This window comes from Cibotium barometz, chromosome 37, assembly GCF_041138505.1.
Source record: "Cibotium barometz isolate CiBa-2024 chromosome 37, ASM4113850v1, whole genome shotgun sequence".
Taxonomy (NCBI): domain Eukaryota; kingdom Viridiplantae; phylum Streptophyta; class Polypodiopsida; order Cyatheales; family Cibotiaceae; genus Cibotium; species Cibotium barometz.
The window spans coordinates 8,893,355-8,910,737 of NC_141082.1; the positions used below are offsets into that span (position 1 = coordinate 8,893,355).

General features: G+C 43.4%; 1 protein-coding gene across 3 annotated transcripts in view; it reads right to left on the reverse strand.

Annotated features, from left to right (window-relative positions):
• Positions 1-1,070: 1,070 nt before the first annotated feature.
• Positions 1,071-17,383, reverse strand: part of LOC147616903 (ARM repeat superfamily protein) — a 48,167-nt gene continuing 31,854 nt past the window's right edge. For 2 of the 3 annotated variants that reach the window (XM_086776542.1, XM_086776541.1), the window contains exons 11-17: positions 17,181-17,360; positions 16,914-17,072; positions 16,732-16,806; positions 9,144-9,249; positions 2,675-2,871; positions 2,405-2,599; positions 1,071-2,303 (exon numbers count right to left, since the gene is read on the reverse strand). In XM_086776542.1, coding sequence (XP_086632668.1) covers positions 1,656-2,303; positions 2,405-2,599; positions 2,675-2,871; positions 9,144-9,249; positions 16,732-16,806; positions 16,914-17,072; positions 17,181-17,360 — 1,560 coding nt within the window. In that variant the 3' untranslated portion in view covers positions 1,071-1,655. The remainder of the gene's footprint in view (positions 2,304-2,404; positions 2,600-2,674; positions 2,872-9,143; positions 9,250-16,731; positions 16,807-16,913; positions 17,073-17,180; positions 17,361-17,383) is intronic. The other variant, XR_015262355.1, reaches the window with a different exon arrangement.

Here is a 17,383-nt window from a genome sequence, read left to right on the forward strand (position 1 = left end):
GATGAAGAGGCAACGGTGAAAAGGTAGTTCAACTCTCGATCAAGAAAAACCACCTTGAGCTTAATATCTTACTCCTGCATAATTATGCATAGTAGAGCGAACTTCCCCTACCACCTTTGGCAATCTCTATGAGGATATTTTCTGAAGTTTATGTACTCTGACAACCTTGACATAAAGAAGATCGGATAAAGACTTTGTTGTTTGATTTCAAATAGTTCTGTGAAAAAGCTTTTTTGAACCCTTTTTGCATCCCACCGTGTGTTGACTAGAATGCTGCCTCCCTGTATTTTAACACCATAGAGTAATTTTAACACCATGGAGTAACATGAGTGTGACTAAGGGTTTGAAAAGATTATCCTTAACAGCCCTATCTTTTATCCAAACATCCTCGAGTCCTCGAACCTAAATCAACATGTAGTTTTGGATGGAAGTCCAAATCTTTGTAATGTGGCTTGCATCCCCAACCTACAAGTGTCACATTTCTTGAGTTTTGGGGTTGAGAAACCTATTCTTGAGACATGTCTTGCATCCCATTTCTTCTGGAGTCAAGAAGCGTACCCACTGTACATACTCAAAACTTCAGAAACCCCCTAATTATTTTGGAACCTTTAGTCACATCATGTTACTCTACGGCGTTAAAAATATGGCAGCGTGTTAGCTAACACATGTTCTCACAAACTTCTTCAAATTCAAACTTTTTCATCGATAAGCTGAGCTAGTGAGTTGGAATCCATCATCATCTTGAATTAGATCGTGTTACTGATATGCAGAACATAAATACAAGTCTTTCACTCCCGCACTTTGAACATGCATTGACTACCTACCAATACGATATACAGCTTTCCTATTCTGACATTTCAGGTTGTCCTGTGACTTTCAGACTACTGTTAAAGCACTTATACATGGGATTTTGACCACCATCCTCTAAGGTGCACACGGAACAAGATATAATTCTTTAGCTTCATGTATAACTATGTGCATCTTAAACAAGCAAGATCTACAATTATCTGTTGACTGATTTCAAATCATCTTGATGTCAAATAAGTAAACTGCATATAGTCAATAAATACATGGTGAAAGAGAGGGTGCAACACGTCATTAATTGATCAAACCACCACACAAGTCTTTATAGGTTACAGCCCCTTCGATTTATGAAAACACAATTGCTAATGTCAGCTTTAAAAACCCCACCAACAATTTAACATGCAAGCTTGTAAACAGTCTAGATGAAGCTAACTCTTTCTTCTCCTACTGAGAAATGCTTGCAAATCGCTCCACCAGCTTTTGACAAAACAGAGACCACAGACAACATGCTCTAAGCACTTCATCCGTAACCCTTTATACAATGTGCTCTAACCACTTCATCGAGTGTGCTCTTACCTGAGACTAATCACACGGACACCTTCATTTTTTCCATACAACATCCAAAGACCCACCTGAAGGCACCTTAAAAAACCCAGGTGGTTTACAAGGTGCCTGAACCAAAAACCTGGGAACCATATTTGCTTTGGGGAGTGCACACTTAGTATACATCCCATCTTTTTCTCTCAGCCGTATCCACATTGCCGCCTTGTGAACCAAAAAGGGCACACACCTCGTGAAGCATAAACATCATAACTCTTTTCTAACTGAAGCTCCAAGCCTGTGATGTGTTTTTATTTACAAGCTTCCATCCTGGAGAGTATCGTCCATGCTTTGGAGCTGTCAATATTCAAGCCCAATTCTTTTCCACTGAGCTGTATCCACAATGCCTCCTGGTGAGTTGATGACAAGGGAGGGAGAAGCTTAGGAAGTTTGGGAAACACCAAACCTGGAGATACCTCTCTTGATTGTAAGCTACCACCACCATAAGCTATGTCAGCAACAAGTATCCAAAGGAGATCTGCATCGATATTGCTAAGGGCAATTAAAGCTTGTGTAGCATACTCTTGCAAGGCAGGAATCCCACAAGCCAACCCCACTGCCACTGCAGCAAGCTGTTCCAAAGAGCCCACCAAAGCTGGAGCGCTTTCTTTGCTTTTTGCAATGTCAGTGATGCAAGTGAGCACAGCCTCTTGTACTTTTAACAAAGAAGCTGGTGCAAGCACTTTATGCATGCTAGCATTGTTTCCCTGGAGATAAGGCAGCAATTTTTTGCTATTCAAAACATATTGCCCACCCTCTGATTTGGGTTGCAATGCTGTACCTTGGCATAGCAAATTCAAGAATTTTGGTACAGCATCCTTTTGGAAGCGCCGCGTGAAAAATTCACCTCCGCAACTAGACACAACACTGGAAATCACTCTCAATGATTGAACCAGAACCTGCCAAAACCAGGTCTATCAAAGTTTCTATATGCTGAACAGGTCTCGGAAAAAAAACATCTTTCAATAACAAAAATAAAATTATTTCTTCCGAAACCCACCGAGGGTGTGTTGTGTTTCAGACATGCTGCAAGGTGGGGCCAAACTCGGTGCATTGTTGGAAGAAGTTTTGGGGATTCAGTCTCATTGAAGTCTGCAAAACTATCAGCATGACCAACTAGGTTTCTTGCCCTTTCCCTCTCCTCTTTCTCATGCTTTGCGACTGCATCCATGGAAGCCAATGCAACCATTCCGACCTGCCAAAAATCTTCCTTTAGAGTAGAACTTAGGAGAATTTTTTTGCAACATAATGAAGAAAGACTGAAGCACACCTCGACAATCTCAAGAGCTAAAAGGCATTTGTGTTGATCTTTTGACGCCATCAAAGGGGAGCAAGAATTAAGGCACAATATGACAACATCTTGGACTGATTGGCAACACCTTTCACTCTCCTTCAGGTTTGAGATGATTTCATCGAGGCTGTCCATACCAATGGTATCATCACACTGTTCTCCATTCTCTGTGTGATCTGTGTTTCAAAAGCTCAACTGTCATTGGCACAGCAATAATTCTACCTACTAACTACCAGCACCAAGAGATGCCCTACGATTAAGAGATTGTGCAAGCCCCATACTCCATTTTATTTTCCAGGAGGATAATGCCAATGTATCTAACAATGAATCCTAGCTCCTTTTAAAGAAATACTTCTCTAATCCAAAAACAGCTCAAGAATGGCCGATTATTTTTTAAAGCATATCAATATCTAACAAAAGACCACGAGCCTGCGAGACAATGATAGTCCATCAATATACATCCATCATGCACGGTCTCCTCGCAAGGATTTTCCCGTCACTTCTAACTCGTGTGCTTTCCAGGGAAAACCTTTAGTATCTCTTTGCATCTGAAAGGCCTTTGCAAAGGTGAAAAGCATTTGAAAAGGATGTCATCCATTCCCCAATGGAAGAGGATCACTGCGTATAGCCACTAGCCCCAAGGGTGCCCATGCTCATTACCGATGGAGACATTCTGTGTGGCATGTTGTTTGTCAATCTGGAATTGACAGTCATACAAGACCTAAGTCTGCAGGAAATTGGGTGAAATATAAGGGGTATCATTGGTATTTACTTGGGTGAAATATAAGCCTACGAGAAAGGTTTAAGGATGAAAACTCGGACTTAAAAAATGACCGCTCCAAGTACAATGTTAGCTTCTCGCTGGTGGAGAAAGAAGATTTCCCACCTAGCCTAGCTCGGACTCAACATCAACAACCAATAGAGAACGGGCAACTGGTGTGGCCCTCGAGGTGCCGAGATCCCCCCCTCCACCCTAATGATGAATTGTGCTTGGAATTGGTGGGGGGGGGGGGGGGGGGGGGGGGGGGGGGGGGCAGGGGCTTTCCTGGACTAAGGCCAAAGTACTCAACTCTCTGCAAAATAGGAGGAGCTCCACATAGGCACAGAACCGATATGACATGAGGAACTATCTCCGGAGAGGCTATGCAAATGCGAAGAGAAGGAATCCAGCTAGAACGAAAGCGGCGGTGGGGGGTTCCATCACTCTCCCGCGATAACTCCACCTATCACTAGGATAATGGGCTGATCCGTACCCTTGAAGAAAGCAAGCTTGGTGCTCTTTTTGAGAGTAGGACAAGGAAGCAAGCTTGCATGGGTAGCATGTTTGATTATGAGGAATCCTCCTCTTATGAGCAGGCTCATAGCAATGAGCATTGGGAGACAACCATGCAAGAAGAGTATAGTTCCTTATAGGGAAACAATACATGGAACTGATTGACTTGCTTCCAGGAAAGAATGGGATTGCTACGAAGTGGGTGTATAAGATCAAACTGGGTGTATAAATTAAACGCAAGCCATATGGATCCATTGACAAGTACAAAGCAAGGCTAGTTGCTATAGGCTATTCCCAAGAGAAGGGAAACCTTTTCCCCAACTTAAAAAATGACAAGCATTCGAACAGTCACTGCAGTGGCAGCTAGCTCACCATGGTTGGAATACGTATCAGTTGGACATAAAGACTGCATTCTTGAATGGGGATCTTTTGGAAGAGGAGTATATACAACCACCTCTAGGCTTTGTGGTTGTAGGACATGAAAGCAAAGTGTCTTTTAAAGAAGACACTCTATGGTCTCAAGCAAGCTCCTCAAACTTGGTATGAGAAGATTCACGCACATTCCCCCAACCAAAGATTCCAAAATAATCCCAATGAGAGTACTCTTTACATTGCCTTTTGCTGCTACCATGTATAGCCAAGCTATGGGATGCAGCATATGGCATTTCCCTATTGAGCAAGTTTATGCATAGCCTAGGGATTAAGCATTGGCAGGCTGTCAAGCGCATTTCCAAGGTACACAAACTTATGGATTGTTCTATGCCGGGAAGGAGATTGTCAACCTTGCAGTTAGAGTGATACAAGCTGGGTTGGCGACTTTCATACACGACAATCGACCAGAGATTTTGCTTTTTGTTGGGGAATTCTTCTCTCTCACAACTTAGCAAAAAGCAACCTACATTAGCGACATCTTCATGTGAAGCCGAGTACAAAGTAGTCTTCACAACCATGGTTGAGTGCATATGGCTGAGGAGGTTACTTGATGACCTGTATGCATGCCATCAAGTGCTACTCCCCTACTTACAAACAGTCAGAGTGCTATGGGAAGGGGCTTCAAGCAGGTGATATTAGCCTGATATGTGGTCCATCACAAGACAACTTGGCAGATCTCTTCACCAAGGCACTTCCTCGTGAGAAGTTTGAAGCTTTTCACAAAGCTTTGGGCTTGATTCCTTTTGGGGATTGATATACCCTCTACATATACATTTCCACTACACGCGGGATTTGTAGGAGATATGCACATTTGTAGCAGAATCGTATGTAGGAGTTAGGAGGTATTATTCCTAGGCTCACTAGGCCTTATAGCATTTTAGTTTGAGTGGTTTTTAAACCTTAAGAGTCACGTACACCTTTATAGGGAGAAATGGCACATTATTTTAGGGGCTTTTACTTTCGTTAATGAAACTTTGCTCTCACATACATTACGTGAGAGTTTTTTACCGCCACCTCTAAGCTTGCTCTCTCTCTATGCTCGTCAAAGTTCTCCGCTCTGAGAGAGAGAGAGAGAGAGACAGAGAGAGAGTGTGTGTGTGGTATCCACCTGTAGCAAGCTATTCATAGCCATACAAGCTAACAATACCATGACCTCTTGGAAAGACTACTGCAAGGCCGTCTTGAAGCAATTCGTTACAATATGGATAAGATAGCCAAGTGGTGGAAACAAAATCTCCAAAAGATTTGAAATAATAAATTGCCATTAGAGAGTAGAGTTTTCATGTGACGATGCCTCGTTGGAGTGCTACCTATTGGTGAAACTCTAGCCAAAAGAAGATAGAATCTGTCTCTTGCTGTAGATGCTCAAATTGCAATGAGACCATGTTTCATTTACTATGGGCTTATTGGGATATACCGAAGACTTCTTGCATAGATTATCTGTTTCTTTGGCTACCAGATCTCCAAGTATTTCTGGATCTTTGGAAGGTATCACCGAAGACTGGCTGATTATGCACATTTCCTTGCTTGGACGCGCTTTTGGGCACTTTGGACACTCTGGATTGAGCAACCATGTGATCTTTCACTCTACACAGACTGACAAGTGCTCGTATTTTCGCCGATATTTGCATCAATCTGTTATGATTGCCATAGACTACAAGAGATAGACCAGCTGCAGTTAGACTTGTTTTTCTATTATTTATGATCTAAAAGAAGTTTTCCTCACTTTTGAGAGCTTCTTTCCTTGTCCATTGAAGTCATAGAACACACCCAAAAAAAAGTGTGTGCACACGCACGCAAAGAGAGAGAGAGAGTATTGCACGATTCAAAGATGTGATTGGATTGATATGATAGAAGTGATGTTCACTCACCAAGTACAATAATTTTGTAGGCTTGCAACCTGATCTTTGACCCATACACTAATAAGTGTATGCTGGCGCCATTGTACAAAGAGAGAGAATGCTCAAAGAGTACGCAGAGAGAGAGAGAGAGAGAATGCTCAAAGAGAGAGAGTATTGCACAATTTAAAGATGTGATTGGATTGATATGATAGAAGTGATGTTCACTCACCAAGTACAATGCTTTCATCGGTTTCTTCGTTGCCTACAGCAAAGGGTAGTATCTTCAGTCCCGGGTAGCCACTCAAGGAAGAGGGGTGTTCCCTACGAAAAACACCTAATTCAGGTCAGTTCTCAGTTTCGACAGCAAATTGTCCATCTCATTCTCTTGCAATGGTACAAGTAAATACTCTCTTCCGGCGAGGGGGGTGGGGGGACCTGATACCATGTACTGTGCATACTCACTATTCTCGAAGAGGTCTACATGGAACAGCTGATAAACTTCAAGGTAAAGAAACAAAAGCATAAACTATGCAAGCTGAAAAAGTCTCTTTCTGGTCTCGAAGTTTAGGTATAATTGATGCCTTTTTCAGACCAAAATTTCAAGAAGAGTGATCCAGGCTTTTATGTTATGCATTCAAGGGACAACATTGTGATATTTGTTATGTATGTTGATGCTTTTATGTTATGCATTCAAGGGACAACATTGTGATATTTGTTATGTATGTTGATGATATGATTCTCATTTAACTACAGATGATCTCAAATCAACTCTATTGAAGAAATTTGAGATGACCAATCAAGGATACCTTAGACCAATCTAGAAAAGCTTACATCTTTTCTTGGCATTATAGTGTGATTTTTTTCTTGGACAATCGAAGTATGCCACGGAGGTGCTTAAGCCGTTCACGCAAACCAGTAAAGTGGGAGCTTCTACCGGATGTAGGCAGAAGTTTGTATCGCACTTTAGTTGGGAAACTGATATATATTTTCATTCCTACACCACGTTTATCATATATGGTTGGTGTAGAGTTAGTTTATGGCTCATCCAAAGACAGTCCATTCGTGGGCAGCCGCAAATGTCACCATTTGGTCCCTTCACCAGTCTTGACCGGTGTTTCACACTGAGAGGAACCAAGGTGTGAACGGGGATTTTTCCATAGAAGAAAGCTAAAGCATCTATCGGCAAAGTTTGGCTTGAAAGATGGCCACACAACATGAGTAGCATAGGATTTTATTCATCAAAGTGACTTATAATGTTTATAAGTCAGTGTGTTCACATATCATTAAAGACAGGCTGGACATATCCTTATTTTAGGCATCTACAGGTGAACAATAGCAAGCGCCTACTTGACACTTGGCCAACAAGCTTGGGAAAAGCACAAAAGTTGATATTGTGGGTTAAAACTTGGAGCCAAGAAAAGCATAAAGTTGATATTTTGGGCTCAAACTTGGAGTACAAGCCAAGAAAAAAAGCATAAAGTTGATATTTTTGGGTAAGTTCGCCTATTTTAGGAAAAAAGGGAAAAGTGCTGCAAATATAGCTACTCAGACTCTATTAAAGCAAGGATTGGGGCTCTTTTTGAGCATGCGCATCCCTCCTCAGCATATTGGAGTCCTCTCTCTCTCTTTGCTCCATACCTCCTACAGGGCTGGCCGACTCCTTCCAAGAAAGCCATAGAGCTGGTCAACTTCTTCCAGGGCAACCACAGAGCTGGTTGCTTTCTTCCAAAGCCTGACAAGTCTGGTCGACTCATTTCTGGGTTGATTTATGGACTGTTTATGGAGCTGTTTTCAGGCTGATTTGAGTCTCTCTCTGGGGGCTGATTTGAGGCTTGGGCTGATTTGGCACGGAATTCGGGACTGTTTTTGTCTCCGTACTAGGCTGATTGATGGATTGTTTATGAGCTGATTATGGGACTGTTTTGAGACAGTTTTTTCAGTTGGCTTTTGGTGTTGTGTTTGTATCTTGGCACTGGATAGTTATCTGGGCAAGATTTATGCTGTTGCTTTGTGGAAATCCCGGTGTTGTATGCACCCGCACCTTGGTATCTTGTAAAAGTTTTTGTGTGAATAAAGTTCCTACGGGGGGAGGCCGTTCCGGCTTAGTGCGGTGTTATTGTATTATTTATGGTTCTTCCGTTGTGTTATCATGCTCTATCTGGTATGTGAAGTGTTGATCTTTTGTTGTTCCGGGTCCCCCGCTTGTGACAACAAAGACAATTTTCAGATATGACATATTTAAGCATTCTGTTTGGTTTGGGGTGTTCAATGGGTATGCCATGAAGCTTCAGTTATTACTGGGATTTTGTGACAGTGATTGGACAGGTAGCCATAATAGACGAAGCACTACAGATTACGTCTTTTCACTTGGAAATGGAGCCATTAGTTGGAAAAAGTATAAAGCTGCCTACTGTGGCTCTATCTACTACTACAACTTAATCCTTAAGGGGGGGATTCATGCAGCTGCAATAGACTCTTGAGGATTAATTTTCCAGTTATTCAACCAATTCGGACTTAAAGGGGGAATTGTTGGATAAATCTTCATTGGTTGCATTACTCAATAATGGGGCTCGTTTATTACACTGGGCCCCCCATACTAGCTTAGCCTTATTAGTTTTAGTGTGAAACCTATTACCTAAGGTGTTGGGTCTACATGGTATCACTTTGTATCTTTTCATTGTGGTTGCTAATAGAAGTGTGGTGAGTTTCTCTCACAATTTTATTAATTGACCTCGCCATTAGGAGTCATCAGAATGACTTTTGATTCTTGTATGTTTTGTTATACTTGATAGAAGCCTCAAATAATTAATTCAATCTTGTGGTTTTTACAAGAACCGTGTTTTTTTAGAAAGAAAAGTCAAAAAGACATGCTTATAGTTCAAGCAACAAATAAAATGCTTACAGAATTCTTTTCCAATTTTTTCATGTGGGTCGTGGCTGGTAAGAAGAGCCTTTTCCAACATACAAGAGCCTTCACTCCTAGCAGCCTTCACAATCTCTTTCAAAGCCTGCAACACCCTTGACAAAGAGTGCCAGTTAGCTCTATCATGCATCTAGATTCTCCTCATAAAATTTTATATAGTTACAAACTCGTGTGAAAGCCACTAATTTTGCACAGAAAATTTGAACAAAAAACATAAATTGAAACTCTAGCTGTGGTGATATTCAAACTCTTTAACTATCCCATGGTGGCATTTCTTATTCTCACATCGGGAGAGCTCAAAGGACCATACTATATGGCTTACCGATTCTAGACCAAGATGTTCTGCCAAGATCCCCCACATAATTCTGCTTTTTTTCTTGTGATTGGTTTGTTCACATCGCCACACTGACACAATATCTCGTTATCCCTTCAAAACCACATCACTTGGCCTTGGAATTAAATATGGAAATTCTGATAGCTTGTCAAGTTTGAAGGGCCAAAGAGGACCTTTCTATCATATTCTCTCATTTTACACACTCTTCTTTATCTGGCAATCTGCCAACCTAAAGTAAAGCTTCATCGAGGGACAGAGGAGGTGGAAAGGGGGAGGGGGAGGGGGAAGGCTACTCGATATTGTTTAGTTGGGACTCCCACAATAAGAGGGTTGATCCCCAAACTCATAAAGCAGTCCATCAGGCATCTGCCAACCTAAAGTAAAGCTTCATCAAGGGACAGAGGAGGTGGAGAGGAGGAGGAGGAGGGGGAGGGGGAGGGGGAGGGGGAGGGCTATTCGATATTGTTTAGTTGGCAGCCTCAACTGCTTCACAGTAACTCCCCCACATAAATCTTTTTCTTGTGCTTGGTTTGTTCACATCGCCACTCTGCCACGGTATCTCGTTCTCCGTTCAAAACCACATCACTTGGCCTTGGAATTAAATATGGAAATTCTGATAGCTTGTCAAGTTTGAAAGGCCACACAAGACCTTTCTATCATATGCTCTCATTTTACACACTCTTCTTTATCTGGTAATGTCATGACCCTGTGAAATTGGTAAAGCACAAGTGTGGGCATGGTGGTCGGTGAGCAAGATAAATATTTCACGATTCATACTTGGGTGCCTGGACAAATGGTAACATGTGTGGACATCCCCAAGCGTGAAGGGGGACCAAGGGATTTAATATTTATAATGCTTTAACCTTGGGTGGCCCCTAGGGATAAGTTTTAATGAACTTAAAAGGGCCTTAGGGCCTTAGAACTTCTTATGGATAAGTTTGGGGAGAGGCTACTCCATTTTTGGAGGTACACGCCTCTCTCCCCTTCTCTCTCTCTCTTGCTTTTGGGAAAGGGGAAGGCAGCTGGCTACGTGGAGAGGAAGCGTGAGGTCGCTTGAAGGGATTGGTACAGGTCGGCTGGTACAGGACAGCTAGTGCAGGTCGGTGCAGGCCAGTTGGTACAGGCGGCGATTCATACAAGCGGCTGCTGCTGCAGGACATCTGGCGCAGGCGGCTGCAGGGCAACTGGTACAGGCCGGCTACAGGGCAGCTGGCGCAAGTCGGCTCACGTCTGTACAGGGCGACTGGCGCAAGTCGACTGGTGCACGTCTATATAGGACAGCTGGCGCAGGTCGACTGGTGCAGGTCTGTGCAGGACAACTGGTACAAGCGGCTGCAAGACAACGGTACAAAGACGAGAGAGGCAGTTGACAAGTCAGCAGGCGCAGCCTGAATCTCTCTCTCTCTCTCTCTCTCTCTCTCTCTCTCTCTCTCTCTCTCTCTCTCTCTCTCTCTCTCTCTCGTGTGAGCTGTGGAGAGCAAAGGCGGGTGGCTGCAATTCAAGACAGCATACTCTATACTCTCAAGGCTGGTGTTTTTGAGGAGGATTGGACTGAGGGACAGTAGTGTACCTGCTGAATATCTCTCTCTCTCTTTCCACTAGCTTACGACTGCTTCAGAGTTGTTTCTTCTGGCCCTTTGTGAGAGGAGGGGTGTGGTACTTTGAAGGGTGGAAACAGAGTTAGATGGTGGATTTGTGCTTTGGCTGAGTTTGAGGCTATGATCATGGAACAGCCAGATGCGTGCTTAAGGCTTCCCTGTTGCATTGTCTTGGTTGATTAGAGGAGACAGTAGTGTGTTGCTTTTGTGGGACAAAGATCTGTATGTGTATCCTCTATGCTAAGAGGTCTTGAGGGTTGCGAGATTGGACATGCAGGTTTCTTTTCCTTGATTGGCTTTGTTGTCCTCAGTTAAGCTTTTCCATTGAAATTGAATAAAGAAATACCAAAAGGGACGCCAAGCTTGGGGTGTCGTTCTCCTTTTTGTTTTGGAGCACTCTAGCTCTGGTTTATTTGTTTAATTGTCTGGACTACAATTGGATAGGTGACTGCTAGTCTACCGCACTTTGGTTTCTACCAGAGGCCGGTTTCAAGGTTCCGTTGCCGGGACCCATCATCAACTTTCTTAAGGGGGTGAGCTCGTGGTTGTCTCGAAGAAAGCCATTGCTGACAATTTCAGCAACATGTCACAGAAGATGACTATTTTTATGATGAGGAGAAAGAGCAAGAGACCTCTCCTGAGAGAAATGAATCTGAAGATATTGTTGCAGGAGAACAGGCTGCAGAAGATGCACGTTATGAGGATGTAACGCAGCCAGAAGTCATGCCAAGTCAAGAGGAAGATGATGCCCAGTTTAAAGTTCGCTTGGCAGGCACAGTGGATGTGTTTATGCAGCTCACACAAAGTGAGAAGTTCGCTGAATTTATGAGAGCCCCTTCTGAACCTAAGAGAAGAAGAAGAAAGAGCGTTCTAGAAACCCACCTCAGGGCAACAGTGGTGCCTTCCCACAGGATCCTGCTTTTGGACCGTTTCCCAACATGCAGAACACTTTTAGTGCAAACCCACAGAGTTCCTTTTTCGGACAGCCACCTATTCCACAACAGTCTATGCATCCAGGCTATTTTGGCGGTGGTTCCGTGTTCCAATCAATAACTGGAGGATACCCTCAAGGAGGCATGGGAATGCAAGGGAATTTTGGAGCTAATTTTCAGCTTGGTATGCAGGGGCATATGTATGGTGGTATGCAGCCCGGAATGCAATGAAACATGTATGGGGACATGTAGCCCGGTTTGCATAGTGGTATGTTTGGAAACATGGGGGGATCAGCAAGAATGTATGGTATGCCAGGTGTGGGAATTGGCAATGTTGACCCTATGATGGGCATGAATGCTGGGGGTAGCATTCTTGTGAAGCCACTTCCTTCGATAATCTAACGCCTATGGGTAAGGCGAAGGATTATAAGGAAGGGCGAGCTGCATTAAAATTTGACACGTTCAGCGGGGCCAAAGACAAGCTAAAGGCACTTACCTTTTTACAACAGTTTGATGCTGCTTTTTTTGGTGGAAATTACACAGAATCCTCTAAGGTGAGAAAAGCTGCAACTTTTCTCAAGGGCAATGCATTGCAGTGGTGGTCCACTCTTCTTTTGCAGGACATAGCACCATCTACTTGGATACAGTTTAAACAGGTGTTCTCTTCCGTGTGGCTCACATCTACTTTTGAGGTGGATGTAACGACAACATGGCACAAGTTGGATGCATCGAAGTGTGAAAATCTTGAGGATTATAATAAGAAGTTTTGGGAAGCTTTACTCCCAGTTACTTCTTATCGTGCAGTGCCTTTGTCTGAGCAAGTTGAGAAGTATTGTTGTGGGCTGCCCAAGGAAGTGCGTGACTATTGCATAAAGACTCGAGTAACAAATATGTCGCAAATTATAGTGAATGCTATGACGGCAAATGCGTTACTCACTGGAGTCTCATTTGGATTTAAAGGAAGTAAAAGCTCAAGCAAGAAATCTGAAAAGTCAGGGCATGCTTCGCGTGATGCAAAAGAGTCTATAGAGAAGCGCTATAAGAAGTTACCGACGCCCAAAAGAACTCCTGAGGAGAGACAGGCTTTGATGGATGCTAGGAAGTGCTTTTTCTCTACTGAGGAGGGGCATATGTCTTTTAATTGTCCCAAGCATAAGTCCCAAAAGGACTCTGACACCAAAGGGGAGTCCAAGTCTAAGAAACCAAGGCCTTCTGTAGGGTTAGTTTCTTGATCTTTTTGGGGAACAGCCAGGTGGCGAGACTGAGTTGTGGAGGGCATGGGACAAAGTGAGAGATCAGAATGCCTTGATTTTCTTTGACACAGGTGCTAGAGCCAACTTTATCTCACTGGATTTGGTTGGCCGATTGGGGATCCACGCAGAGGAGATGGGGCCTTCGTATGAGGCTAATATGGCTTGTCCTGGGTATGCAGAACCCGTCATCCCTATTATTGGGAAGCTGAGGCTTCATGTGCAAGGTTATGTGGACAGTGAGGAGTTCTTATCATGCCACTTCATGGGTGTGATGTTTTGTTGGGTATGCCATGGTGCCATAGAGTACATGCGGTGGTGGATACGTACAACAGGAAGATTAGTTTGACTCATAGAGGAAAAGAGCATATTTTGGATGTAAAGCTTAAAGGGGAATCTGTTCCTATTGTATCCGCTTCGGCCATTTCATCATTAATGAAAAAGCATCTTTCCGCGTACTTGGTTTTTGTAAAGGATGCAAAAGATGATGAGTCTAAATCTAATTTGTCTATGTTAGATAAAGACAGGACTGATTTCTTACATGAGTTCCAGGATTGTTTTTCTGAGTCATTGCCAAGAGAACTTCCTCCGAAAGGCCAAAAGATCATGCTATTGATCTAATTCCGAGAAGTACCCCACCAAATAGACCGTCGTACCGTGTTAGTACAGCCAACAAGAGGAAATTATGAGCCAGGTACAGGAGTTGTTAAAAAAGGGGTTGATTCAGCCTAGCTCATCACCCTTTTGCTCACCTGTGCTCTTAGTACAAAAGAAAGATGGTTCTTGGCGCATGTGTATAGATTACAGGGCGCTAAACAAGAACACCATCAAGAATCGATTCCCTATTCCGAGGATCGATGGCATATTGGACCGCTTACAGGGCTCCACAGTCTTTAGTCGGATAGACTTAAAAAGCAGGTATCATCAGATACGCATTAGACCCGAGGATGTGCATAAGACAACATTTCGGACCACTTTTGGGCTATAAGAGTTCTTGGTTATGCCCTTTGGTTTGACAAATGCAAACTAAACTTTCTGAGAAGCATATGAGATGGGCCAACTTTTTGTCTATGTTCCACTTTCAGATTGTACATGTGGAAGACAAAAAGAATGTTGTGGCAAATGCTTTGTCACGCAAGCCACAGGTCTCAGCAGTTTCACTTGCTTATCATCATGAGCTTGATGAGATGAAAGAGCAGTATGCCCATGATAAGGATTTTGGAAGGCTTTATGATCAGATGTCTGAGGGTCAGCAGCATGATCATTATACTCTCAGGGATGGCTTTTTGTCGATGCATAGTAGACTGTGTGTTACCAGGCCGTTATGACTCAAGGTTATGATTGAAAGTCATGCTCCACAATATGCAGGTCATAGAGGTATTGACGCCATGGTAAAGGCAGTTGAGGCTTTCTTTTATTGGCTGACCTTGAGAAGAGGTGTTGATGCTTTTGTTAGGCAATGCATCGTATGTCAGAAGGTGAAGTTTGACCGTCACAAGACACCAGGGTTACTTCAGCCTTTACCTATTCCAGATAGACCATGGGAGAGCATTGCTATGGATTTTATATTTGATCTTCCGAGGACGCAAACGGGGGATGATGGCATTTGGACTATCATATGCAGGTTCAGTAAGCAGGCTCATTTCATTCCCGTGCGTAAGACGATCAAAGTTGATCACATGGTGAAGTTGTTCATGGTGAACATCTTCAAGTATCATGGCATGCCTTCGTCCATCATTAGTGACCATGATCCACGGATGACGAGTTTATTTTGGAGAGGGTTGTTTGACAACATGGGTACAACTCTCAAGTTTTCATCATCGTTTCATCCACAAACAGATGGTCAATCGGAAGAGGCTAATTCCACAATGTTAGATCTTCTTAAGTGTTATGTGTCAGAGAACAAGCAACAATGGGAAAAGTATCTTCCTTTGGTGGAGTTTGCTTATAACAACACCGTCCATACCTCGACGGGCAAGGCGCCTTTTGAGATTGTGGAAGGAGGGAAGAAGATACCACCTATTTTGCACACAAAGGATAAGATCTTTGAGGCTGACCAGTATGTGGAGAACATGGATGAAGCTTATCAGAGAGTTAAGTTGGCACTCCAGAAAACTCAGCAAAAGCAAAAGAAAGCAGCAAACCATCATAGACGTGCATTGGAGTTTGCATTGGTGGGTGATTGGGTTCTTTTGCGATTTGAGAAAGCTAGGCTCAAAAAGATGAAGGGTAAAGAGCGCTTATTCCCTAAGTTGAGCATGCGCTATTATGGACCTTTTCAGATATTGGAAAAGATTGGTGAGGTGGCCTATTGTTTGAAGCTACCAGATCACTGGAGGATTCACAATGCATTTCATGTGAGTCTACTTAGACCTTTCCGTGAGGATGTGCCTGAGGATGTATCAGATGAGGCTCAGCCGGAAGTTGAGGAACTTGATGAGGTTCTTATTCCAGAGCAGATACTAGCACATAAGGAAAGAAAGGTACGAGGTAAAGTTTCCCGTCGCTATCTTGTGAAGCTCAAGAACTATTCACCGATGGATGCGAAGTGGATGGAGGAAGGTGACTTAGCAGATTCACCTCAGGTTTTGCAGCTTTATCTCGATGCCTTTGAGTTGGAGACAACTCTTGTTACGGCTCATTCAGGTTCAACAGAGCATGGGTCTGAAGCATTGCCTGATGCTCAAGAGGGGGGTAGCACGTCCGCTCCCTTGATACAAACAGGCTCAGATGACATCTAGAGGTCGCTTGGTGCAGCTTTTGTCTCACCCGAAGGTACTGATGGCTAACAGTACATCTGTTAATGGGACTTCTATGTGTATCCTCTATGCTAAGAGGTCTTGAGGGTTGCCAGATTGGACATGCAGGTTTCTTTTCCTTGACTGGTTTTTTTGTCCTGAGTTAAGCTTTTCCATTGAAATTGAATAAAGAAATACCGAAAGGGGCGCCAAGCCTTGGGGCCAACAGGTGTCGTTCTCCTTTTTGTTTTGGAGCACTCTAGCTCTGGTTTATTTGTTTAATTGTCTAGACTACAATTGGATAGGTAACTACTAGTCTACCGCACTTTGGTTTCTACCAGAGGACAGTTTCAGGTAACCTTGTGACGCGTGACAGGAAAGGGTTGATCCCCTAACTCATAAAGCAGTCCATCCGGCGTCTGCCAACCTAAGGTAAAGCTTCATTAAGGGACAGAGGAGGTGGAAAGGGGAAGGAGGAGGGGGAGGGGAAGGGGAAGGGGAAGGCTACTCGATATTGTTTAGTTGGGAGCCTCACCTGCTGCACAGTAACTCCCACAAGAAGACCTCTAGCTCCTCAAATCATGAGCAAACGCAATGCATGACTTTGATAAGCATATTAATAATAAAAAGGTTGTTTCAAAATTACATTAGCGGCTAATGGGAGGCAGCAAATTAACCAAACTTCAAAGACTAAAAAACCATCACGATGTCTTACCCTCAACATTGGTAGTGTGTTTCCAGGATAGCCTTGCCGGGCAGGAATTTCAAGCTCTAATGAAATACTGCACATCTGCAAAAAACAGCAATAAACGATAGCTTGAGTGTAGAAATCTCACAAATGCTAAGGACAAATCACCTTTGATGAGCTGATTTAGATCTCTAGAGACTGTGTATTACCGGCTCTTTTAGCAAAGGGACAAGGTCCTGACCAGCCCCGGTGTAACGCAGCACAGCTACCAGCATGTTTGGTGCATTAGGATAGAGATCCATATGTCGTAACTGCCGGCATAGAGAATCTACAATATAATCTGTACTGGCCACAATCAAAGCCCTCACCTACGAAAGGAAAAGTCAATACCACATATTGCAGTAGGAAGAGGTTCTGGATAGGAAAAGAGTCTTTCATTAGGATCCATCAAAGCAGCATCTATAAGAGAAGCTTACCGAAGGGTAGCCACATGCAGAAGAAACCACGTGCAGGGCAAGATCTGCCGTGCTGCTCACAGGGTAATCTATGCAACCAAGTCTTTCCAGAAGAAGATACAATACGGATCCCAGGAAGCCCTGCTCTTCGAAGAGTTTGCCAACTGACAATGCTAAAACACCTATGCCTTCTAAGATAACCTTAAAAGCCCCAAACAAAGCAG